Source organism: Bombyx mandarina, chromosome 22 (genome assembly GCF_030267445.1).
Source record: "Bombyx mandarina strain Sakado chromosome 22, ASM3026744v2".
Classification (NCBI taxonomy): Eukaryota; Metazoa; Arthropoda; class Insecta; order Lepidoptera; family Bombycidae; genus Bombyx; species Bombyx mandarina.
The window spans coordinates 6062612-6088959 of NC_143228.1; the positions used below are offsets into that span (position 1 = coordinate 6062612).

Here is a 26348-nt window from a genome sequence, read left to right on the forward strand (position 1 = left end):
GGTTGTAACGTTGTCGTATCTGTAGACTTTGGTGACCACTTAACATCAAGTTGTTCGTGAGCCCGTCGTTTCATTAAGTGCTAAACAAAACGCAAGAATAATTCGCGCCCAAATTTTTTATAAGATGCTAGTGAATTACACAAAACAAGCACAAGTTAATCATAACAAACAACTTTTTGGCTTCTCAAATAATTATTTACCAAACATACTTCAAACGACGCAATAGAAGTCAACAAAAAAACGAACAGAGTAATTACAGTTTCCTGCGTCTCTTCTTGAAGATTTAATCACATCGAGTTTTTTAAATTACTTCCTTGGTTTTTGCTTTAATCACGAACCCATGAAACAATGGTATGGTATAATAACAATGGTGTATTCGTTAAAAATTTATGAAGATTTAATTATCATGACATAAGTGGGATGTCTTTGACCTTGAATGAAACGACCATAATAATCTCGCAATGATTAGCTTTTATTAACGCATTAATATGATTCAATGAGCATTAACATGTTTAAGCCGAAATTATAGAATTTTTGCCTTGCCTTTCGCCTTGTCTCTCGTCCCCTGCCTATTTCTAACGCAATAGCAGCTTTCAATGATGATATAAGCGTTATTTCAATACATTTGGTATTTAGTCGTATGTAATTTATGAATTTTAGTTTGAATGAGTCTTCTGTAATCGCTCAACTTGCTAAACATATTAAAGTATGCTCTATATGTAAAGGATGGATTATTTAATTTACGAATAGTGAAGTCAGAGACCATTGAAGATATTGCCTTCAATTTTGTCACTATATCAATGATACGATTGATACGATTTGATACTTTAGTCTTAATATAATACGTAATTAATTAAACGAACACACCATATCACATTTGATATTGAAAATAATGTATGATAAAATAGTCAACAAACCACCGCATTTTCAATCCAAAAATAGCTTAGATTCTCGAAATAACAAACATAACATCGAAAGTGGCCATCGTGTAAACAGGCAGATATGTGCTTTAGTATTGTCCTAGTAAAGGCCATGTTTCTTTGAAAGCCAATCCGAGCTGTCGACCTTTTAGCTCTGATTACTAGAATTGTTTATAAGATCAATACGAGTTCTGCAGAATTTTTAATATTTCAACAGCAGCTTGTGAGTAAACAATAATATTTCAATATGTATAAATACATATCGGACAAGGTTAAAGCATGAGTTACAATTTCTATTAAAACATTCGATTTACATTTATCAAAAGATTGTTTAATATTATACAACATCTCTATATATAAAAATGAATTGCTGTTCGTTAGTCTCGCTAAAACTCGAGAACGGCTGAACCGATTTGGCTAATTTTGGTCTTGAATTATTTGTGGAAGTTCAGAGAGGATTTAAAAGGTAAATAAATATGAAAATGCTGGGAATTAAATAAAAATAACAATTTTGTTTTTCCTTTGATGTGTCCCCCCGTCGTACGGATTCCTTTTGCTTGTTTTAAGTTTATTTTATACAAAAGCTTAGGTCTTTTATTTATCGATTGAGGCACTACGTAGTCTGCCGGGTCAGCTAGTCTACAATATTTTCTTTTATTATGAAAACGGTAAGTTTAAGTACAGAAAAATATTAATTTTAAATCGACGCCTGTTGTACTTGTAAGAAATTCTAGGTTGAGGTTACGTGAAATGTTAATTATATACATCTATTAAGCTGTTAGAAACTTACTGATTTGAGAGACGATGTCCAGTCCGATTTCGATTTATTTGCATTAGTATCTTATTTTAACTATAACATTAATGATGCAGTCAAACAAGTAAAAAGTAAGTAAGTTGATAAATAAATACTCTAAAGAAACTTGTTATAAATTGACTTTAGTTATAATGAAAATTTAGATGCAAAGTTTTTTTTTTGTAAAGAAAATTTTGTACAAAATCTTTAAATATTCGTCTTTGGCTAATCACAATAATTATTAAAAATAATTTTTATTTTATTTTTCTCGAATTACGTATGTAATTTCTACTGAATGAAACGAGAGTACAATTTTCAAATGTCTAAATAAATAACACCTAAGGCATCCGTGAACACGAATACAGACAGTATTATTGTATTAGAAATATTGGAAATAATGAAATTTACATAATAAACAATAGATTACACTTTAAAAATTGTTTTAACTATGTTTTTATTCATCACTAAACTGTTTTTATCTTCGATCAAAAATGTTTTTGCAGTGCAATGTGTTATCTTCCTGGTTTTTTGTTGTTGTTTATAACTATGATGATTTCAAAGAATCAAAATAAGTTTGAAATTTTAACAGCATTAATTAAGAATTGATGATGAAATCATTTGTTACTATAATTAATAATGGTAATACATATTTATTCAAGGTTGGTACTTTAATTCAGTGCCACGAATGTCTTTAATTAACGAATAAAAATGTTGCATGTTCGACTGATGTTGTTATTTTAAACAATTTTTGTTAACGCTGGAAAACTTGTTAGTGCATTATTTATTTGGTATTCAGAGCTATTTACAACATCCTTAAACAAACGAAGCCTAGAATAAAATTAGAATTTTTTATCATCAAATTCCTAGTCTTTAATGATTGCTGACTATCTGGTCTTCTGTCCTACTTCTGTCTATCAAAGCCGTCTGTGTTTTGCTATTAAAATTCAATGACTCGAGTGTTATACGGAATAAACTGATTTTAAATGAACCAACTTGTATTGGAACTAACCTTGTCCCCAGTTTATGATGTCATTTGACAAATTGACGAACTATTTACATTTATTACGGCTAGCGAGATGCAGATGCTTTAATGAGTTTGTTCGTTTTATGTTTCGTAGCTATTTTAATGTATTCAGTATATATATATATATATATATATATTTAATGCTTAGATTGGTGGACGAGCTCACAGCCCACCTAGTGTTAAGTGGTTACTGGAGCCCATAGACATCTACAATGTAAATGCGCCACCGACCTTGAGATATAAGTTCTATGAACTCAGTATAGTTACAACGGCTGCCCTACTCTTCAGACCGAAACGCATTACTGCTTCACGGTAGAAATAGGCAGGGCGATGGTACCTACCCGAGCGGACTCACAAGAGGTCCTACCACCAGTAACAAGAAGGGCAGTGCCTTGGATTATCTTAGCTTATAGTTAAAACATGGGTTATTCGTAATAAAACATATGATTAATTAGTTTTCCCTTTGTCACTTTTGAGTAGAATATTTCAATCATTCATTCATATTAAATTTATTTTTCTTTAAGTTACTTGAATTTTCTTATTGATTTGTAGTGTGAGATGATTTAGCCATTGATATTTTAGATATTTTGTACATCTATATATTAATACGTGAAGCAAAAACTTTGTATCCCTTTTTACGAAAATTGCGCGGACGGAGGAGTATGAAATTTTCCACACTTATAGAGAATATAGAGAAGAAGTGCACCATGCTAATATTTTCTTAAAATAATGCATAAAAGATACATTCAATCAATAAAGAAAACATTACACACACTACATACCATGTATTTAACGCACACACACATGCATACTATTTATTGTCAAACTTTTGCTCTTGACGTCTATTGTCAAATTGAGAATAGATTAAATATTGTTTGTCTTTGTTAATATTTTTTATAGTGTAGTCTTGACGAAATTTGTGATTATAGAAGTATAAAATACAATCATAATAGTGTACAAACTTACAATTCCAATTAATTATAGTCGAATTTCGACTACTGCGGGACCTCTAGTTAATAATTACATGACATAAATGTACTTCTGGGTGGATATCTCAAGAATAAAAATCAATTTTTTTTATCCTTGGAGCTACCTTTCTCTAAACTTTGCAACTGATCATTTATTTAAGTTACGTATCGCTTTGTATATGAATACATTAAAGACGGTGACAAACGACATTTTCGTTAACCCTACCTTAAAATTGACATTTCAGTACTAAGATTTATTTCAAATTAACCTGGCCTCTGATGAACTTGGGCTTGGCAGAGGTGTGGGTAATACGCTACTGGAAAATGAACGATTAAATTGAATAAACAAGAAAATCAAATATTCATATTAGAAAAGTATTTTATTTTAACATTAAGAATCTACAAGCAAAACGCCGTCTTACTTTACATATGAACAATGCGAGCTCTTGATAAATAAATAAATAGTTGTTCATCAATGACGATACATAATTTTTTTTTATTGTTTAGGTGGGTGGACGAGCTCACAGCCCACCTGATGTTAAGTGGTTACTGGAGCCCATGGACATCTATAACGTAAATGCGCCACCCACCTTGAGATATAAGTTCTATGATCTCAGTATAGTTACAACGGCTGCTCCACCCTTCAAACCGAAACGCATTACTGCTTCACGGCAGAAATAGGCAGGGCGGTGGTACCTACCCGCGCGGACTCACAAGAGGTCCTACCACCAGTAATAAAAATCCTTGTTGATGACCATGTTGGTACTTTGAGTGACAGGTTAAACTGTACCAACTATTTGCAATGGAACATGACACTGAGTATATGTTATATCCATGTCACTTTTACTAGTAGCTGTCATGCAAGAGTAAATTATGAAATGAGAACAGAGAAAGGGCGTATCGAATAGACATGTCTGCCCTTCCTTGTCACAACCTGTCCGATAGGTCGGTGGGTAGGTATAATACCAAATAAGTTTCTATCAAAATTACAGTACATTTTGAACCTATATGGAGCTCACACTAGGATAACCTGTATCGTGAACATTTGTTACTCTTAAATAATAGATAAAGAAGTTTCAATGCAAACTATATATTTCTCAATGAAATCGGTAAGATTGCAAAATTTAATGTGTCAAACACGGTTGATCTTAATAATTTTTTTTATTTTTCAAACAAAACAAAATATATTTTAAGAAATCTTCATGGCTTGATCGGGTGAGATCGTCTGTTTTACTTGTAACTACATATTTATGAACGATTTTTAAGTCAAAGGAGTAATATTGCGTAAAAAAATAACCTACACAGCTCATAAATACGGATACATATTCATAGTTTTCAATATTTCGGTTATGATGAAATCTTGCGTTTGGGCTTTAAAGGTAGAGTAGCCGTAGAATAGAGTAACACTCATATAATACTGGTGGTAGGGTGCAAATTAACACAGATCGGTACTATTAGTAAGTACTATCCTCCTATTTATCTTCACGTAGTTCCTATCTTTGGTCCGGTAAGTAGTTGTGGTCTGAAGGATGAGACGCCCACTGCATTAGTATCTAGCGATGCAACGGTGTTCGAATTTCGCAGGCGGTTACCAATTTTTCTAATGAATTACGTACTCAACAAATGTTCACAATTGACTTCCACAGTGAAGGAATAACATCGTGTAATAAAAACAAAACCTGCAAAATTATAATTTGCGTAATTACTGGTGGTAGGACGTCTTGTGAGTCGAGTGAGCACTGGTAAGTACCACCACCCTATTTCTGACGTGAAGCAGTAATACGTTTCGGTTTGATGGGTGGGGCAGCTGTTGTACTGTAAAATTTGAGACCTTAGTACTCATGCCTCGAGGTGGGTAGCGGCATTTACGTTGTAGATGTCTATGGGCTCCGGTAACTACTTAACACCAGGCGGGCCAGGAGCTCGTCCACCCATCTGAGCAATAAAAAGTAAATTCACGATAAGCCTGTTTCAGTGTCAAGCGACGGTAATTTAAAAAAACAAAAATTACCTGCCAGTTTAAAATAAAGAATAAGTTTAATGAATAACCTTTTTAATGATTTTTTAATTACTTACCATTATGGTTGCAAGTTTATTTGAAAAAAGCATTTCGGGAATTAATTTGAAAGAATCTTTACTGCGTACTATAATTTACAAGTCAAATTTAAGACTTTTGACACTAAGGTCATGTTTAAGCTCATACTCGTATAATAATTATTTTGTCAGCTCCTACGGTCTTTCGATGTAAGCTTGATTGGTATCAACAAAATATCAACGTTCAACTGGGCTTCTCAATAACATAAGAGCCGTTGATTGCTGATTCATTATGTGAATGTTTTTATCTCTTTTTTATTTCAATTTATTTTAAGATGTATTTTACCTTTCCCTTTAGTGTTGTATAGTTTTTCTTCTTTGGGTTGCACTTTTAAATTTGTTGTTTATTTTCATCAGTTTTTCTTGTTAGTAGTACTTATAATTATAGCTATAGTATAGCTAAATAAATACGGCTTCCTTCTGCATTAAAAACGAAATTGAAATATTATACTTTTAAAAAAGTTAAATAATAACATTTCAAGCCATTAATTAGAAGATTGTAGCGGCACGCATACATAATTCTAGTAACAATACATTAGGTTGTATCTTGATAGAGTGGGCGAGATGAATTTGCATTACCTGTTCTGACTAATATAATTTCATTGTTGTTTGACACACTGTCAAGGCATGCCAAGCCGATATGCGAAGATAAACTATTTCTAATATTTGGGCCCCGCTGAATCGTGCTCCAGTGGTTTTGTTGTTAATGAGATACGGTTTTTAGAACAACGATCGGAATGTAATTTTTAATTTATCGGTTTTCTTTATGAGTTTTATCCGAAAACAAACGTATCTCATTTTCATTACATATTTTAGTAATTTACTTCATGTTAAACAACATTTGCTCGGAAATTTATTGAGAATGAGGAAGAAAAACTGAAGCGAGATTATGTCAACGTCAAAATAAATATGGCGTAAAGAAAGTGTGCATATAATTAAAGCAGACGGGTACTTCAACTAGGAAATCCGTATTGGTAAAGCAAATCAAATATGCGTCAGAGGACACGTGTAAATTTAATTAAAATTTGTTTCAAATAATAGTTTAAAAACCAATAATTGGTAAAGGAAAATTCGTAATAAATATTTATGTTATAAAAGAACTCTTTTATGATACGGTACTTAATACTAAAAGGCACTTTATTAATACCACCCGGCTATGGAATGAGCTCCCCTTCACGGTGTTTCCCGAGCGCTATGACATGTCCTTCTTCAAACGAAGCTTGTGGAGACTATTAAACGGTAGGCAGCGGCTTGGCTCTACCCCTGGCATTGCTGACGTCCATGAGCGACGGTAACCACTCATCATCAGGTGGGCCGTGTGCTCGTCTGCCTATACGGCAATAAAAAAAAACTTATGGCTATGAATTTTATGTAACTTAATTTTTATAGCAAAATTATCATAAGCGCAAATTTCTTGAATTCAAATATGAAGTTATAGCATAGGAATGTCTCAGAGAAAACATTGTTTATATTCGCATACAAATCTGTTTAGTTACTGGTTATAATTGACGCCTATTGATAACTTGATACAATTTACATAATTCACAATAATTGATGTTCTCGATGCAATATTTACTCTTTATGATTTCAAGGTGAATGTGATTTCTTTTTTTAGTTTTATAGAATTTAAAACTTTGGCTCCATAGTACCTAATCTCCAGTTTGGTGTTTTGTGTGTTGATTTAAAAATATGTTGTTTTAAATTTCATATTTTTAATAGTTTGTTCATTAGGTTCGTTGTGGTTTCAAAATTAAGCTACAACCATTAGAAAGGACTGATGGTTTTCTTTAAATGACGTGAAAGAGTTTAGTTTATACCAACGCAATGGACAGAATACCAATGTTTGGAGTTTGTATCAGTATACATTTACAAGATTTCTTGAAATTATGCTTGGCGTGATTCATTTACTGATATTGGCTATGAGCTTATAATTATCTGGTAGTAGTATATGTTTTTATACTAGCATAACCAACTATTTTTTCCAATACAAAACGTTAATCGAAAAATCTAAGCAATAAATATAGAATTAAGAAAATAGAGATCATGTTTGTAATTCTGGGATAGTAGACGTTAGTACGCAACGATTTGTGAAATAATTACAAATACCCATCACAAAGCAGGTTGTGCCGCTTCGCATTGTAAATGAGTGACGTCGAATGTTGGGTACACGGTAGTAAATTAACCATCGAGATTCCAGCTAATTTCACAATCAAACTGTGACAGCTTACGAGTTAGACTGCGGCTTTTTCTTTGCAATAGAATATCTTTGAAAAAATGCTTAAATACTTATATATAAAAATGAATTGCTGTTTGTTAGTCTTTTTTTAATTGCTTATATGGGTGGACGAGCTCACAGGCCGAGCCCATAGACATCTACAACGTAAGCCGTAAACGGACCTCTTGCGAGTCCGCACGGGTAGGTACCACCACCCCGCCTATTTCTGCCGTGAAGCAATAATGCGTTTCGCTCTGAAGGGTGGGGTAGCCGTTGTAACTAAACTGAGACCTTAGAACTTATATCTCAAGGTGGGTGGCGCATTTACGTTGTAGATGTCTATGGGCTCCAGTAGCCACTTAACACCAGGTGGGCGGTGAGCTCGTCCAACCATATAAGCAATTTAAAACAAACGTAAAAATGGCTATTGTTTTTACTTGTGTATGTAACTTTTTTTTTATTGTCCGTGCTTTTATGTTAATTTTACCCAAAAATACGTAGTCGTACAAGTGTGCAATAATTACTTCTTTCATTTTCTAAATTAAAACTAAAACAATATACCCCTATATGGCCACTTTCAGATTACTAACGCGTACTTTGAAATAGAAAAAAAATATATTGAATTTAATTTAAGGTAATAATAATCTATCCAAAATATTCCTGGCATGCAAACATTTTCTTTTTGCATAAGGCTAATTCGAGAAAATTGCATTCCTCTACTGACAGTTTTATTTATTGCATAGAGAAGCCGCGATCAGACGTATCTGGTAATCGCAGTAACAAATTTTTCAATACATTTAAGGCATAGACGTCCAAGTTTAGAACGAGCCGACCGACAGTAATTATTTAATTTATAACATTAGGTTCGATATCACGACGTTTAGCATCAGAACGTTTTGTAATGCGTGAATTTAATCTGTTCGTAATGCTTGATTTGGTTGTGCCTACAGCAAAGTTGATGCCCATAACTGTCGGCTCCCTATAACGTACACTCATGAGTTTTAACTGCCAATAAACAAATACTACAGTTTTTATTTTGTAATACGTAGCATTCGTAACAATGCCGCTGGTATCGAAACCGTTCTTAGAAAATAAAGCATTTTGTGTGCGATGATGACAAAAATAAAACGTTCTAAATTTTTATTTTTACTACTGTTTATAGAGAAAAACATATAATATGGTAACACGATTAGTTAAAGAATGCGCATCCGTTTATCTCCCCCCGGACAAGCCCCTTCTGAGCAGTGACATCGAGTCACTGTTCGGCATGGGAGACTCCGTCATCCTGGCAGGCGATTTAAATTGCCACCACACTAGGTGGAACTGCCATCGTACTAACGTTAACGGTAGGCGTCTCGACGCGTTTATAGACGACCTCACCTTTGAAATAGTCGGTCCCCCAACTCCAACATGTTATCCGTATAACATCGCGCTCCGTCCGAGCACTATAGACCTGGCATTGCTTAGGAACGTAACTCTGCGCTTGCGTTCCATCGAAGCAATGTCAGAGCTCGACTCAGACCACCGACCTGTCGTTATGCAGCTCGGTCGCCCCCACAACCCAGTCACTGTTACGAGGACCATGGTGGATTGGAATAAGCTGGGCACGTGCCTAGCCGACACCGCTCCGCCAATCCTCCCTTACGGCCCGGATTCGAATCTATCCCCCGAGAACACCGTCGAATCCATAAACATCATTACCGATCACTTATCTTCCGCGATCATTAGATCTTCTAAAGAAGTCGATGTGGAGGACAGCTTCCACCGCATCAGACTGTCCCCCGATCTTAGGAATCTCTTAAGAGTTAGGAACGCGGCAATCCGGGCCTACGATCGTCTTCCCACGCATTCAAACCGGATTCGGATGCGTCGTCTACAACGCGAAGTCCACTCCCGCTTAAGCGACGCGCGTAACGATAATTGGCATAGTTATTTAGAACAACTCGCGCCCTCCCACCAAGCATACTGGCGACTAGCTAGGACTCTCAAATCCGAAACTACCGCTACTATGCCTCCCCTCGTACGCCCTTCAGGCCAACCACCGGCATTCGATGACGATGACAAGGCTGAGCTGCTGGCCGATGCACTGCAAGAGCAGTGCACCACCAGCACTCAACACGCGGACCCCGAACACACCGAGTTAGTCGACAGGCAGGTCGAGCGCAGAGCTTCCCTGCCGCCCTCGGACGCGTTACCCCCCATTACCACTGACGAAGTTAGAGACGCGATCCACAACCTCCAACCTAGGAAGGCACCCGGCTCCGACGGCATCCACAACCGCGCGCTAAAATTTTTGCCAGTCCAACTGATAGCAATGTTGGCTACAATTTTAAATGCCGCTATGAAGCACTGCATCTTTCCCGCGGTGTGGAAAGAAGCGGACGTTATCGGTATACATAAGCCGGGCAAACCGACAAACGAAACTTCTAGTTACCGTCCGATTAGTCTCCTCTCGACGATAGGAAAAATTTACGAACGGCTCCTTAGGAAACGCCTCTGGGATTTTGTTACCGCGAACAAAATTCTCATTGACGAACAGTTCGGATTCCGCTCAAAACACTCGTGCGTACAACAAGTGCACCGCCTCACGGAGCACATTCTGATAGGACTAAATAGGCGTAAACAAATCCCGACCGGCGCCCTCTTCTTCGACATCGCGAAGGCGTTCGACAAAGTCTGGCACAACGGTTTAATTTATAAACTGTACAACATGGGAGTGCCAGACAGACTCGTGCTCATCATACGAGACTTCTTGTCGAACCGTTCGTTTCGATATCGAGTAGAGGGAACTCGTTCTCGTCCCCGTCAACTGACCGCCGGAGTCCCGCAAGGCTCCGCGCTCTCCCCGTTATTATTTAGTTTGTATATCAATGATATACCCCGGTCGCCGGAGACCCATCTAGCGCTCTTCGCCGATGACACGGCTATCTACTACTCGTGTAGGAAGATGTCGCTGCTTCATCGGCGACTCCAGATCGCAGTAGCCACCCTGGGACAGTGGTTCCGGAAGTGGCGAATAGACATCAACCCCACGAAAAGCGCAGCGGTGCTCTTCAAAAGGGGTCGCCCTCCGAACATCACTTCGAGCATCCCACTCCGTAGTAGGCGCGCAAACACCTCCGCCGTTAGTCCCATCACTCTCTTTGGCCAGCCCATTCCGTGGGTCTCGAAGGTCAAATATCTAGGCGTCACCCTCGACAGAGGGATGACATTCCGTCCCCATATAAAAACGGTACGCGACCGCGCCGCGTTTATTCTAGGACGACTCTATCCAATGCTTTGTAGTCGAAGCAAACTGTCCCTCCGTAATAAGGTAACTCTCTACAAAACTTGTATACGCCCCGTCATGACGTATGCAAGCGTAGTGTTCGCTCACGCAGCCCGCACCAACTTGAAATCCCTTCAGGTTATTCAATCACGATTCTGCAGGATAGCCGTCGGAGCGCCTTGGTTCCTTAGGAATGTGGATCTCCACGACGACCTGGAGCTCGACTCTTTTAGTAAGTATCTACAGTCGGCATCGCTGCGCCATTTTGAGAAGGCGGCACGACATGAGAACCCTCTCATCGTAGCCGCTGGAAATTACATACCCGACCCAGTAGACCGAATGGTAAACCGTCGACGTCGCCCAAAGCACGTCATTACGGATCCTCCTGATCCATTAACGGTGCTTTTAGGCACCACAAGCACCGGTCACCGTCCTCGTCGAACCCGTCGCTTGCGACGAAGGGTTCGACGAGCGAACTAACCCATAGACACAGCCCACTGAGTTTCTCGCCGGATCTTCTCAGTGGGTCGCGATTCCGATCCGGTGGTAGATTCTGCGAAGCACTGCTCTTGCTAGGGTCAGTGTTAGCAACTCTCCAGTTGAGCCCCGCGAGCTCACCTACTAACGTTAGGGCGAAGCTGAAATAGCCTCTCAAGGCTATCAGCATAGGTAGGAAAAAAAAAAAAAAAAATTAAAGAATGCGCGGGATCTAGTCTTGCAGTCTCAACAAACATAAGTAAATTACTTACCTAAGTTTGTCTGTTTACTTAATCATTAACTACACAAACAAAGTACTCAACTTTCACCAATTTTTAAATTAAGTCAATAACAAGTCAATTCACAAAATTTATACTTAATAAAATGCTTATCATCTAACAGTAGAAGATGAATATACAGATACACAATAATACTTATATATTTTTACCCTTTTTGTCAACAGGAACTGACCTATGATAGCTTTTAGAGAATAGAGGATATCCTAGTGTTATTCCATTAATAATATCCCGAACCAGAGATGTAAACATACTTCTGACATCCATAAATTCTTATAATAAGGCGTAATGGATGTTAAAGATTAATAGCTTGTGTGATTTGGAGTGACGCGATTAAATATCTGACTGGTGGTAGGACCTCTTGTGAGTCCGCACGGGTAGGTAGGTATTTCTGCCGTGAAGCAGTAATGCGTTTCGGTTTGAAGAATGAAATCATCGCTCTTGAATTTTCTCGAGTCAATTCCATTTTCTCAACGACTAAACACGTTTGACAAAACCTCATGACAAGACCGAGAATCTTTTTTTAAATAAATAAATGGTATTCGATTTTTAAAACCAAGGAGTTTTCAATTAAAAAGATTTTAATATGACAGGAACAGTGGAAATATTCCATTCCCGATACTTTTAGTGTAGCCTAGTATATATAATTAGTCAGGTCATAAGTATTGTCACACAGTAAAAACTTTTCTTTTAGAATGCTGGCCACAAAAAAGTTTATTGAATTCGAATTTCGAATTGTTCATGAAAATAAAAATGTATACTTTTAGAATTTTACTCATTTTTAAATATGGAGTGGACGCTTAAAGAAGACCGTGTTGCAGTTATTGCGTTGCATCGTTGCGGTTACGCGCCAATTTAAATTTTTAACATACTGAAAAATTTGAATATAACCAAAAGATTCGTTTATCGTACCATCAAACGATACAATGAAGACTCTAGTGTAGATGACAGGTCAAGAAGGGGTCGCCCTCGGTCTGTTAGGACTCCAGCAGTGATAAAAGCTGTAAAGGCGCGAATTCAAAGAAATCCCAAACGTAAGCAGAAACTATTGGCCCTTCAGATGGGGTTAAGCAGAACCAAGGTGAAAAGGGTGTTAAATGAAGACTTAGGGCTTCGGGCATATCGAAGAAAAACAGGACATCGTTTGAATGCTCGTCTAATGGACCTGAGACTGAAGAGATGCCGCGCTTTGTTGAAGCGGTACGCGGGAAAAAAATATCGGGAAATTCTTTTTTCGGATGAAAAAATTTTTACCTTAGAAGAGAGCTACAACAAACAAAATGATAAGGTGTACGCACACAGTAGTGAAGAAGCGAGCAACCATATTCCGCGTGTCCAACGAGGTCATTTTCCATCCTCGCTCATGGTATGGTTGGGAGTTTCTTATTGGGGCTTAACAGAGGTACATTTTTGTGAGAAAGGTGTAAAAACGAATGCAGTTGTGTATCAAAATACAGTCCTGACGAACCTTGTGGAACCTGTTTCTCATACCATGTTCAATAACAGGCACTGGGTATCCCAACAAGATTCGGCGCCAGCTCATAGAGCGAAGAGCACACAAGACTGGCTGGCGGCGCGTGAAATCGACTTCATCCGGCACGAAGACTGGTCCTCCTCCAGTCCAGATTTGAATCCGTTAGATTACAAGATATGGCAACACTTGGAGGAAAAGGCGTGCTCAAAGCCTCATCCCAATTTAGAGTCACTCAAGACATCCTTGATTAAGGCAGCCGCCGATATTGACATGGACCTCGTTCGTGCTGCGATAGACGACTGGCCGCGCAGATTGAAGGCCTGTATTCAAAATCACGGAGGTCATTTTGAATAAACTTTAGTGTCATAAGAATCTATGTTTTGTTAAGTTCATTTTGGTATATGAATGGTTACATAATGAATAAACATGTTTCAATTATTTTACATTAAACATGTGACAGAATTTATAACCTGACTAGGTATAATATGAATGTTTGGATGTGTGAACAGTACCGCCCAATATTTTTCCTGAGTGTCGTAAAAGGTCAGTAAAGGATTAGCTCGCAAATGGACTACGGTGATCTCTGAGTATCATACCGGGATTTCCAAATGGCAATGGTGGGGTGTATAGTAAGCCCGTTCTTATCTCTCCATCCGCCAATTATCTTTCGCGAAGCAGTCATTCATTTCGGTTTTGAGGGTGGGACGGCTGTTATACAATACAGTTGAGATTGGAACATCACCTAGCAAGGAAGTGACGTTAACGTCTTAATGTTTCTGGGTTCCAGTAGCTGCTTTACACCACCCGTAAGCTCGTTCACTCTTCTACGCTATAAAAAATCATTTTCGATATTAATTTAATGTGTACATCGTTTATTTACATCACCTTAATGATGCTTAAAAACAAATGTAGTTCTTGTATATAATAAATTTATGATAAACTTAAAAGATTTTTAGTGGCAATACGGCTAAGTGCCCGAAAATATAGTTTCGACAAGATAGTAGTTGGTAAGCGAGCTTGACAAAAATTAGAAAATGGCGCCTTGTTCTAGGAACATCAATTTTGGTATTCAGATGTAGATATCACGAGGGGACATTTTAATTTTAAGACAGCAAATTAAATTTGTCAAAAAATAAATTCTCCCCCGTATAACTTAACTGAAGTAGCCCTACGGTTCGATGTTATTACACCTAGTGTAAGAAACTCCCCAACATGCCCTTTAAATGGGCAGGGTAATGCTACCTACTCATTTGTTTCTTATTATTTTATAATGACACATATGGTTTGACAGTGGTCATGATGGTGATGACAGTGAAGTGTTGTTATTCCTTCATTGCGGGAGCTATTAATGGACATAACGCGTTAAGAACATATTGATAAAGAACGTGTGACTGATGTAGTGAAAACTAAAGCAATAAATAGGGTAGGGAACTCATTAAATGAGAAAGTCGTGGTAAAAAACCTTTAAAGAATGGTGTGTGTAATACAAAAATAAAGTTAATAAATTACGAATCAATACAATTGCTGTCTTAAAATTAAAATGTCCCCTCGTGATATCTACATCTGAATACCAAAATTGATGTTCCTAGAACAAGGCGCCATTTTCTAATTTTTGTCAAGCTCGCTTACCGACTACTATCTTGTCGAAACTATATTTTCGGGCACTTAGCCGTATTGCCACTAAAAATCTTTTAAGTTTATCATAAATTTATTATATACTAGAACTACATTTGTTTTTAAGCATCATTAAGGTGATGTAAATAAACGATGTACACATTAAATTAATATCGAAAATGATTTTTTATAGCGTAGAAAAGTGAACGAGCTCACAGCCCACCTGGTGTTAAGTGGTTACTAGAGCCCATAGACATCTACAACGTAAATGCGCCACACACCTTGAGATATAGTTCTAAGGTCTCAGTATAGTCACAAGGGCTGCCCCACCCTTCAAACCGAAACGCATTACTGCTTCACGGCAGAAATAGGCGGGGCGGTGGTACCTACCCGTGCGGACTCACAAGAGGTCCTACTACCACTTTAACTTAATATTTGATTTAATCTGTCGTTGTCAATTATTTGCTAATTTTAGTAAGCATTTAATTCAGGTTAAAGTTCAGTCACCGCAATTAAATTAAAGTAACACCGCGTTACGAAAACGGATTGCCGGCGTGAATTACTTAATAATAAATTGTTAAATAAATGATGTATTTTGCTTTTGCTTTATAGTCTTAGTGCAGCTTAGGCTCTGCGTTAATAAATCAGTCTGTCAGAACAAATAATCATAAATGTACATACAATACATGGCAATACATTCATTGCTTTGTTAAGTATTTGGCAAGCAGAAATGAAGTAATCGTCATAATTTTGTTAAAATACTCAAGCTTCTAAACTATAAATGAATGCATTGTACAATACAAGGCACAGTGTACTTGAAAGACGGAAATTATTTCGGATAATTATTATGATTGTAAGGGCGATTACACCAAACACACCTGTTGATATTCTTGGACTTTGATTATGGCATTCGTTTGAGTAATTTTCAAAAACCGTTTCGTTTTGTGATACAGTATCCGAAGCTGCGCCGCTTTAATATATTTGTTTAATAATAAATAAATAAATATAAATAATATTTCTTTTTTTTTTATTGCTTAGATGTGTGGACGAGCTCACAGCCCACCTCGTGTTAAGTGGTTACTGGAGCCCATAGACATCTACAACGTAAATGCACCACACACCTTGAGATATAGTTCTAAGGTCTCAGTATAGTCACAGCTATTAATTGTTTAATAATAATAAAAATTAATTAAATTTTGTGAATAGCTACTTTTATAATGAACCAAACGTCCACTATATTAAATAGTCGCTTTTCTTATGTACATTTGAATGAAATATTTGACAGTAAGGCCCCTCTAAGCGATAAGGGGGCTAATTGTAAGGTTTATTACTTTTTATTTTTTATTTATGGCATTTCAATAAATCGCTATCTGTTTAGACAGATAATTATAGTAATTACCTAAAGACTGTTAGTATTTAAATGAAGGCAAAGCTTCACAGGAATAAAACGCTTTTTGTTACAAAATATGTGTGTCCAAAAATCAAGCTCATTCAAAAATATTCACAAGCATTATCCTCATACTATGATTTTTATTTTGTTTTCTTTTTGTTACTTAGGCGGGTGGAAGAGTTCACGGCCCACTTAGTGTTAAGTAGATACCCTGGCCCATAGACATCTACAACGTAAATACCCACCTGGAGATAAGAGTTTTAAGGTCTCAGTTTTGAAAATAAAACGGGTGCCTCACCCTTCAAGCCCAGACGTATTACTGCTTCACGACAGACATTGGCAGGGTGGTGGTACCTACCCGTTCCGAGTCAGAAGACGTTCTACCACCAGCAAAAAGTGCCCGTAAACTAAGTTTCAGCTCAGGGTCAATCAATTACAGCAGGAGTAAAGTGATTAACCAAATCCTTCAAACGACTTACATCTTTTATCTAGAGTCAGCAAGCGGTGTTAATGTTTTTTATAGGCAACTCTTGCCGCTTAACACCAGATGGACTTTGATTTCAACTGCCCTATCTATACTGATTGAATTAAAATGACCTAATACTCAATACCGATCTTGTTTTTTTCAATACTTGGACTAGTGACTGTATATTATCATATTTCCTTCTATGAAATGTGTTAAGCTTAGCAGTATACGCTTCATCAACAACGTTCTATTAATTCTTCAAATCTCTTAAATCAAACTAAATGAATTATGTATTAAAATTGCCTAAAAAGTGATGCTTACAAGTTGATTGCGAAGCCAGACAGATATTTCCGTAAATAACTTAAGTTCCAATAAACTTTATAATTTCATGGGAACGCTACAAAAAAAGTCGTAAAAATGTTGTTACTTAAAAATTTTATGGAAATTTAATTTAATATCTTAATTTTAAATCGTATTTACTAAGCACTAGTGTCTTTTTCTGTTTAAATTCACTTTCCTTTCTATTTAGTATTTGATTGAAAATATTTAAAAAAGGAATAGTTTGTTTATTTTATCATTAATTTAATATCAAAAATATTTGATAAAACTAATGTTATATGATGTATAAATACCTATAATTTTGTGATGTAATAGAAGTAATACAAAAATATTACTTTCAAAAAACACGGAATTGTGTTTTGTAAAAGCATTTTTCAAGCAATAAAGCAAAGCACAAACGGTCGCGTCGGAATATAAATTGTAAAATATAACAGATTTAGTTACCAGTACTGAAGATGAATACTACTGTCAACGATCATGTCGAAATCTCAAAGGCATTAGAACAACAACAATCTTACTATTAAAGCCGTAATCAAAATAATTTAGCGTAAATATAATGTAGGATGACTTTCTTCTGCGTTTAAGTCTTACTTACCATAAACTAAAACATTGAAAATTCATTTTATTATAAAAATAATTTGAAATATTAATAAAGGCGAATAACACGGTCATCTGGCTCCAAAGTAGGATTTCCTGCGGGTGTCAGAAACTGATATACATTTAAGTAGATATAACCCTGCTCGAACGTTTATCCGATTTGGGAATCGAACCTACGACCCTCAGTCCAGCAATTAGAGGACTGATTACGGCACTATCAAGTCAATCAATTTTATGACATAATTATGCAAATTAGTGCGAAATCTTCAGTAAAATGTTTTGATATCTACTACTGTTACTTTGTCTATTATATATCTGTTATCATTTCGTTCATGAAGCAGTTATGCACGTTTTGTGGGTGGAATAGGTAACTGGTGTCGGAATATTTTTGAGATTGATTAAATGAGAATCAATTCGGAGAGCCTGGGAAAAATGCTCATCTGGTCATTTACATAAGCAATTGGAATATTGGTAGCTGTTTCCAAGACCAAGCTAAGGGCGGCTAAAGACGGTTTGGCCGTGCGTACAAAGCTTACGTAAAGACCGATCTGTTAGCGGTATACCTCATAACTATCTGGCGAGCTGGTTCTAGAACAGCGATGTATCTCGGAACACCGACTGTACCATCTGGGTGGCCTGATTAGCTGCTCAGTGTGATCGGCTATGTCAAATCGTTTTCGCCCACGACTCCATCGATCAGGCGTCCTTGGGATGAGCCTTATGTCTAGTTGCAGTATTATCTGCGTTGACCCGTCCTACCTCTTCTTTCAAGGGCGGGGATTGGACTTACGAGTGAGAACACAGGGGATTATAATAATGGGTGGCTTCCGCAGTCCCTCATATCCAGCACGCGGGCATGTTGTGAGGAGTTTCAACAATCATACCAAAATAGACAGTTCACACAGTGATTGTCTTACTTGAATTTTATTTCATATAGTTCGTTTGTACTGCAGCGTATAAATAGTTATTGCCCTTTCCAATGAACCTGATTTCAATTTCTCCTTAATTTTCGAAAAACGCTAAGTTATTTCTGAACTGCGTACGGAACGTGACATTTGTCGTTCTTGTCAAATAAATAATTGTCGATGTTTAAATGCCTGTATAATTTAAATAAATCGCGTTTTCATTTTTAATTAAAGAAAGCAGGTAATAATGTTATCAACATTTCACAAAAGGAGTCAGACTAATTAATACGATGAGATCGTAATTTTTCATCTGACATGACACCTTTTAACCTTTGAGATATTAATGTCACCTGGTTCTCCTTTTATAGTTTGATATAACGAGGTAATGTATAAAACATGGCATCTTTATAACATTAAAATACAGTGAACATTAATCAAAGATTACTTCGGGGGCAGTCTTAAATACGGCAAATGTAATCGAGAAATCGACTTATTTATTCTTAACGCGTATGTGTGTCAAGCCGTGTGCCAAAATACGTACTTTGGCACTCGTTCTTTTAATGTTCTGTTGCGATACATTAATATATTATTAGCATATTATGTTTCGTAAGCTTCGTACAGTTACTGTGTTAGATTCTCATTCAAAGTTCATAATAATGCTTTTTTATGTTTTGTGCTTTTTAATGTATAACTGAATACATTTTGATATAGTTATGTACTACATTAACGTCTCATTTTAAAAGAGGTCTGCTAAGGACGTTAGTACCTTGTTATAAAAAAAACAAGCCTTGAATCTCTTAGCAAAGTTTGCAAATATTTGATGTAGAGGAAATTATAATGCTTTTCCAGGAGGTGACGTTTTGTATTTCGAACAATTCAAAAGCTACAGCTTTAGAGCCTCATTTTAGTAGGGCCATTAACTTTAATTACTAAGAGCAAGTTAATATCAAAGCAATATTGAAAGTAAATAAGATGATTGGCAAATCATGGAACATTCTGGTAGAATTGTTGGCATTGAAGCATTGTTTCTAAGAGTGGACTTTGATTATCGATATTTGTTATATCAAATGGCAGTAATCTTATTGAATATCCGTTTTGGTTCTGTTAAAGGTTGATAGTCTATGAAAAAAATCTTTCTCCGAAATTTATCAGATTTATTAGATTCTCCGAAATTTACTGGTTGTAGGACCTCTTGTGAGTCCGCGCGGGTGGGTACCACCACCCTGCCTATTTCTGCCGTGAAGCAGTAATGCGTTTCGGCTTGAAGGGTGGGGCAGCCGTTGTAACTATACGTGAGACCTTAGAACTTATATCTCAAGGTGGGTGGCGCATTTACGTTGTGGATGTCTATGGGCTCCAATAACCACTTAACACCAGGTGGGCTGTGAGCTCGTCCACCCATCTAAGCAATAAATAAAAAATATCTTATTTTTTTGTACGGAAATTGATAAGTTCTTCGATTTCCCCGATGAGACAGATTCCTTTCGACGAGACATTAATTTTATAATAATAAAATCAGCTGAAACGGACAACGAATTTATTAGAATCAACAGTATTTATTTATTTTTAGTATTGTTTCAAGTACGTATGTAAGAAAGTCACAGAACAATGTGTGACATTGTTCCAATTTCACACTACTTCGCATCCCTGTCGTGTCTGTATTACAAAACAAGAACGAGCTATGTTATCAACTAATCATACGTGAACCGTAACAAAATGCGAGGCTCTATTTCCCCAGTATTGTGATGCGTGTTAAAGATACCAAGAACCAGTTCACATATCTTCTTCTAAGCATTTCATAATGTGTAACTCACTCGCTTTATATCATAGAAACGGTTCATCGAATTTGACCTGGATTCTTCAAAATTCTTCTCTATTGTTAAAATAACAACCACCCCGAAATGAAGGCAATACGGAAGTTGTTACAAAAATTACTTTAAATTTTCTAACACTAATGGCTACAATTTTGTGTTGAGTTCACATCAAGAAATTATACTATACTCCTCCAGTAATTGAATGATTTTTTTTTTTGCATTAAACTTTTTTTTAGCTTGGAATTATTATTGGTGGACAAGGTCTTTCCAGGTTCATCAGGGCAGGTGGACGAGTACGGGTCCAGTCGGCAGGATTTTGTGATAGACAAATTTTTGTAAATCTATTTGACCATAAAATTACGATTGGCTGAAAATCTATAGTTTCTTAAGATCCACAAGCCTTAAAGTAAAATAAACTACTTCATTATAAATTTCTACAACAAGAACATTGTTTATCAGTTCACCAACGTTCAAAAAAAGACAAAAAATGATAAATGATTAAATTATACTTACGAATTAATGGTAATGTATCCATAGATGTAAATAAAAATAATGAAATGATACAATAGGATAAATAAATAACGAAAAAGTAAGAAAACAAAACAGACTATTCGGAACCATTTATGAAAACCAATAATAATTTTGTCAGTGCTGATTACGTCAGGAGATAAAATCTCAATAATTTTTAAAGTAAACCGCCACCGTATGTCACTTTTCTTAATACTAACTTTATCTGTAAGCGAGGTATCAATATTATTCAAGAGCTTAAATATTTGTTGCAGGCTTAAACGTATGCGAAAGTAGAGAGCTTCAGTTAGAAAAAACATGACATCGACTACGAGATTACAGGTTTGTTATTTTTTTTACCCACCTATACTAGTAACCTCGAGGGGTTATCCTAGCTTCATCGGACGTGTATACCAGCTCACGGGCTCAGCCTGGCCTCTTTTCTAGCACTAGCAAGGGCATTTCTTCGCTGAACCTACCACCGGATCGGAATCGCGGTCCACTGAGAAGATTCGACGAGAAACTCAGTGGGCTGTGATTGTTAATAAACCTTATAAGCTAATTGCACTGTAGGTATAACTGAGACTTATAACTCATATCTCAAGATAGTTTGGCATTTACGTTGTCGATGTCCATGGTCTCTAAAAGCGACTTAACACCAGGTCGGCTGTGAGCTGGTTCACTCGTCTTAATAATTAAGAAAAAAAAACACTTCATTAGCTAAAAATTTATTTTTGAAATGTAATAATTTTATTTATGCCAGTGGATTAGATAAATTCTTGACTGTAAGTATTTCTGGAAATTTGAGTTTCGAAAAGTATTATATTATTTAGATGTATCTTTAGTATATGCTACTTTTGTCCTGAACAGTGCTACTTGTTTCATTATTAGAATTATTCAATTGAATCCGAGGTTAGCATAAAGCAAAGTTGTTTAATATAATTAAGACAAAATCAGAAGTGGGAAAACATAATCATAATCTTACGTCCATGAAGATTTAATATTGAATGACACTTTTTGCTTGTTACTACACAAAGCCGCGGATCATTAATTTAACCGCAACGATTTCGAGCTGGTTAGATACACAAGTTAATAAAATAGTATAGATTCAATGATAAAGCGTGTACGCGTATTTTAATACCACTTTGGTAATTCAGAAGGTTACAAAAGTTTATGTGCTAACTACGTTAACAATGGCGTCCACTAACATAAAGAGATACGCAATCCAAAGACTAATAGATAAAAATTTGTGCAAAAACCCGTACGTACTTGTTTACACAACGAAGGGGGAAGATGTTAGTGTGGGAAATTGAATCAAGGCTTTTGAGATCTAGTCTACTATATTGTAATTAAATTTAATTGGTAATAAAACTAAGACATTTCTTTCTCACATTTTTACTGCAACTACAACCATAATCTATTTAATTTATGGCCGTAAAACTTTAACAGTGTACTTTGTAATTATTATTTTTTAAAACGATATTATGAGACTACAAATTAATGTTAGTTGATGAGTTAGATTCTATAGATTTATTAATACATATTAAATTCTTTAATGGAAACTGAGGCATCAAGTGAACATTATTACAAAAAAAAACAACATTAATTGTTTTTTATTGTCTAGATGAGTGAATGAACTCACGGCATATTTGATATTAAGTAGAAATCACAACGTGAATGTGGTTACCCAACTTGAGACACGACAGTGAGGGCTCTTTAGAATTGTTGTTTTGAGGTCTAACTTGTTGGACCATTAAACTGTATACGCTATGTTTGATAATTAAACTGTTACATGAATCGTTATTAACGTCACCGATTTACAGTTGCTGACGTGCCTGATGGTGTACGCGTCCAGTGTACACGGCATCATGGTGAAGTTCGGCACGAAGGGTGGGCCCATCGAGCCACCGGTCCCTGAGCCGTCGCTGCCTCCACCGCAGCCGTATCGAGCTCCCGCACCGGTTTGGGAAGAAAGGTCTAATGACGCACCAGACCCCAACGCTCAATGGTAATGTCAATAAATAAAAATACGCAAACAAATAATTAACAAATTAATTTGACAATAAAAATGCCTTATTTTTATTGCTTAGGTGGGTGGACGAGCTCACAGCCCATCTGGTGTTAAGTGGTTACTGGAGCCCATAGACATCTACAATGTAAATGCGCCACCTACCTTGAGATATATGTCTCAGTATGGTTACAACGGCTGCCCTACCCTTCAAACCGAAACGCATTACTTCTTCATGGCGAAAATAGGCAGAGTGGTGGTACCTACCCGTACGGACTGACAAGAGGTCCCACCACCAGTAATTACGAAAATTATAATTTTGCAGGTTTGATTTTTATTACACGATGTTATTCCTTCACCTTGGAAGTCAATATGAACATTTTTAAGTACGCATTTCATTTAAAAAATTGGTACCCGCCTGCGGGATTCGAACACCATTTCATCGCTAGATATGAATGCACCAGGCATCTAAGCCTTTAGGCCACGAAAACTTAAACGGTCCAACAAATAAAACAATTAATTGGAATACACATCTTTATATGGATATATTAGTTTGTTAATAACTAATTCATATTGTTCACAGGAGACCCCAGCCCTTCAAATCTCAACCTCGATACACGCATATCGTATACAACGTTCCAACTGCTCCTCCTCTATCTCTAACCAATGCTCAAAAATTCGTCAACTCCTACATACCAAACCGACGAACAGTTCAGCCAATACAGGCAGAACCCACCCAAAACTATTTCACACCAGCCCAATTCTTAAGTTCTCAAAGCTTACCAGGTGTTGGTCTGAGATATTTTGTTCCTTTATATCTCAATGAGCAAAAAATAGAAAAAAGTAAACAGGATGATTCGAAACTAAATCGTATTGAAACCGATCAAGTCGATGAGACTAGTAAATACTCTGCCAGTGATTCTCAGTGGAAATATGAGAAGGAAGCCGCAAAGAGAACTACAAGAAACACGCAAGAGGTAATCAACTATTTTTATCAGAACTGGAGTTTAGCTTATCACAAAATTGATGAACATAAAAGAAATAGGTTTATCATTAATATAAAATAAAATTGGTTAACACTGACATGTAGAGCATGTTCTTGGAAAATTACAACGTTATTATTATAAGGGATTTTTATTGAATATCTTTAATATAAGAACATTAAATCTGAAACAACATTCAAACTATTTATTTTGAAATTCATGTCTAGTATTTGTAACTCCATTTTAAGGTTTGTTAGCATACTAGTCTACTTATTACATGTGTTTATTTTGTGGCAAATATTTGAATACGTACAAGTTTTAAGTTTAAATTCTTTTGTTACAGGTTGAAACATTCCCCATCTACCAATGGCCAATATATATTATTCCTCGACACCGTTAAGATTTTAACAACATTTTATTAATTAACAGACATCGCAACTGATCATATTGTGCAAAAACTTTTTTAAACAATATGGATCAAGAAATGTATTTAATAGAAACTCGTTTTCTTCTTATTTTGAAAATAAGGTATTACAGGTAATTTCAAAATGAACTTGCGATGTCATAAGTAGTTAGTGTTTAAGTAAGATTAAGATAAAAGTGCCAGAATTTAAAATAATCGTATACATAATTGCATAAAAATTGCGTCTGACAGTGTATAATATATAAAAAAAAACTATGTGAAGTCTTATGAAATTAAATGCACAATGAATAAGTATGTGCATTTGGTATTACAAAAACTGTCCTTCACGGATTGTCATGGCAAATTGATTTATATTTAATACATGGTAATGCGTGGAAGGTACCCTTTCGAATGCATATCAAAATATGATTAATTCGTCTTCAAGGTTAAATATAAAGCTGTGAAAATCACATTCAAATTTCTGATTTACAGCTCACGATTGTGTGATTTCAGTTATTTATGTTGGTTTTAATAGTTTTCTGATGGCAGCTCCTTGGCATTCAAACTATAAAACTGACGTTTAATGTTTTGCTATACTACATTTATTATGAAGTGGAAGTATGGTAAAAATTTGAACCAGGAATGGATTAGGTTGGAAAATTTGGTGAATCCAAATTAGTAGAGGCGTTCCATTATTGTCAAAAATATTACGGTACCTAATGATGTCATTATATAATACATATTGTTTCATTCGCAAGCATGTATGATATGTAACGACAGATACATTTTGTCGCTCAACCACTGCGAAATAGAAACGAGAAAGACAATTATGATGACTATTTTCACAAAAAAAAAATCTGGAACATATAATAATATCATTTGTTTTGTGTTCACAATGGCGAGACGAAGTTTTATTACACCATTGTATAAACTATTTTTAGATTTTCGTCAGCAAAAATAAAACAGATATTTGGTTCAGTTATAGGTGTATGTATATATTTTATTCCCTACAGAAACGATTTTATGTTTGTGATTTTTCACGTCGTTAAGTTTTTGTTTATATTTTTAATAATATTCTTTGACGAATCAAACGTTTTTGTATGTATGTCCCGTAGTTTTAATTACGCTTGTAAATATGTAAAATAAATGGATATTATTTTTCAAAGATTTTTCTTTTACCATTTGTTGGTCTTTTTTGCCTATCTATTGCTAATAACCTCAAAGGGTTATGCTAGCTTCATAAGATGTGTAGGACGCTCACGGATTCCTGCTTTGGAGATTTTGCTAACATCTATAAGCTATTCGGGTATGTAGTTTGCAGCGGTCACGACAAGAGGTGTCGCGCTGCTTTTTCGGAGTAATGTTCCGACGCAGTCTACAGATAGATACCAATTGATACTGATTCTAGATCGTCGTCAATTTGTTGCTCAAAAATTTTTGAGATTAAATAAGAATAAGGTGAAGACAAGTAATTTTACTTTGTAAACGAAAAAATGTGAAAATAAATTCTTCTAAATAAAAAAATAGTTTTTCATTTTACGATACCGTAGTGAACAAAAAACTTTCAATTACATTCATAAGCTCTCCATGCGGTGGTGAATGAGTCTTCATCCCTACGATATAGGTATTCTTTATTGTACACACAGTTAATATTACAATAATTGCGTAAGATATAAAAAATGGCGAGCTTAACTCAACAAATATATCGTATTTATATTATCGAGAAAAAAAACATAAAATTAACTCGTTGTAGAACTTTGTATCTAAGCTTTTAATTAAGCTTTAGACAATAC

General features: G+C 35.9%; 1 protein-coding gene across 1 annotated transcript in view; it reads left to right on the forward strand.

Annotated features, from left to right (window-relative positions):
• Positions 1 to 25720, forward strand: part of GV1 (nuclear protein GV1) — a 46047-nt gene extending 20327 nt beyond the window's left edge. The window contains exons 2-5 of the mRNA XM_028174559.2: positions 21437 to 21503; positions 22985 to 23169; positions 23753 to 24146; positions 24496 to 25720. Coding sequence (XP_028030360.1) covers positions 21480 to 21503; positions 22985 to 23169; positions 23753 to 24146; positions 24496 to 24552 — 660 coding nt within the window. The 5' untranslated portion in view covers positions 21437 to 21479 and the 3' untranslated portion in view covers positions 24553 to 25720. The remainder of the gene's footprint in view (positions 1 to 21436; positions 21504 to 22984; positions 23170 to 23752; positions 24147 to 24495) is intronic.
• Positions 25721 to 26348: the final 628 nt, after the last annotated feature.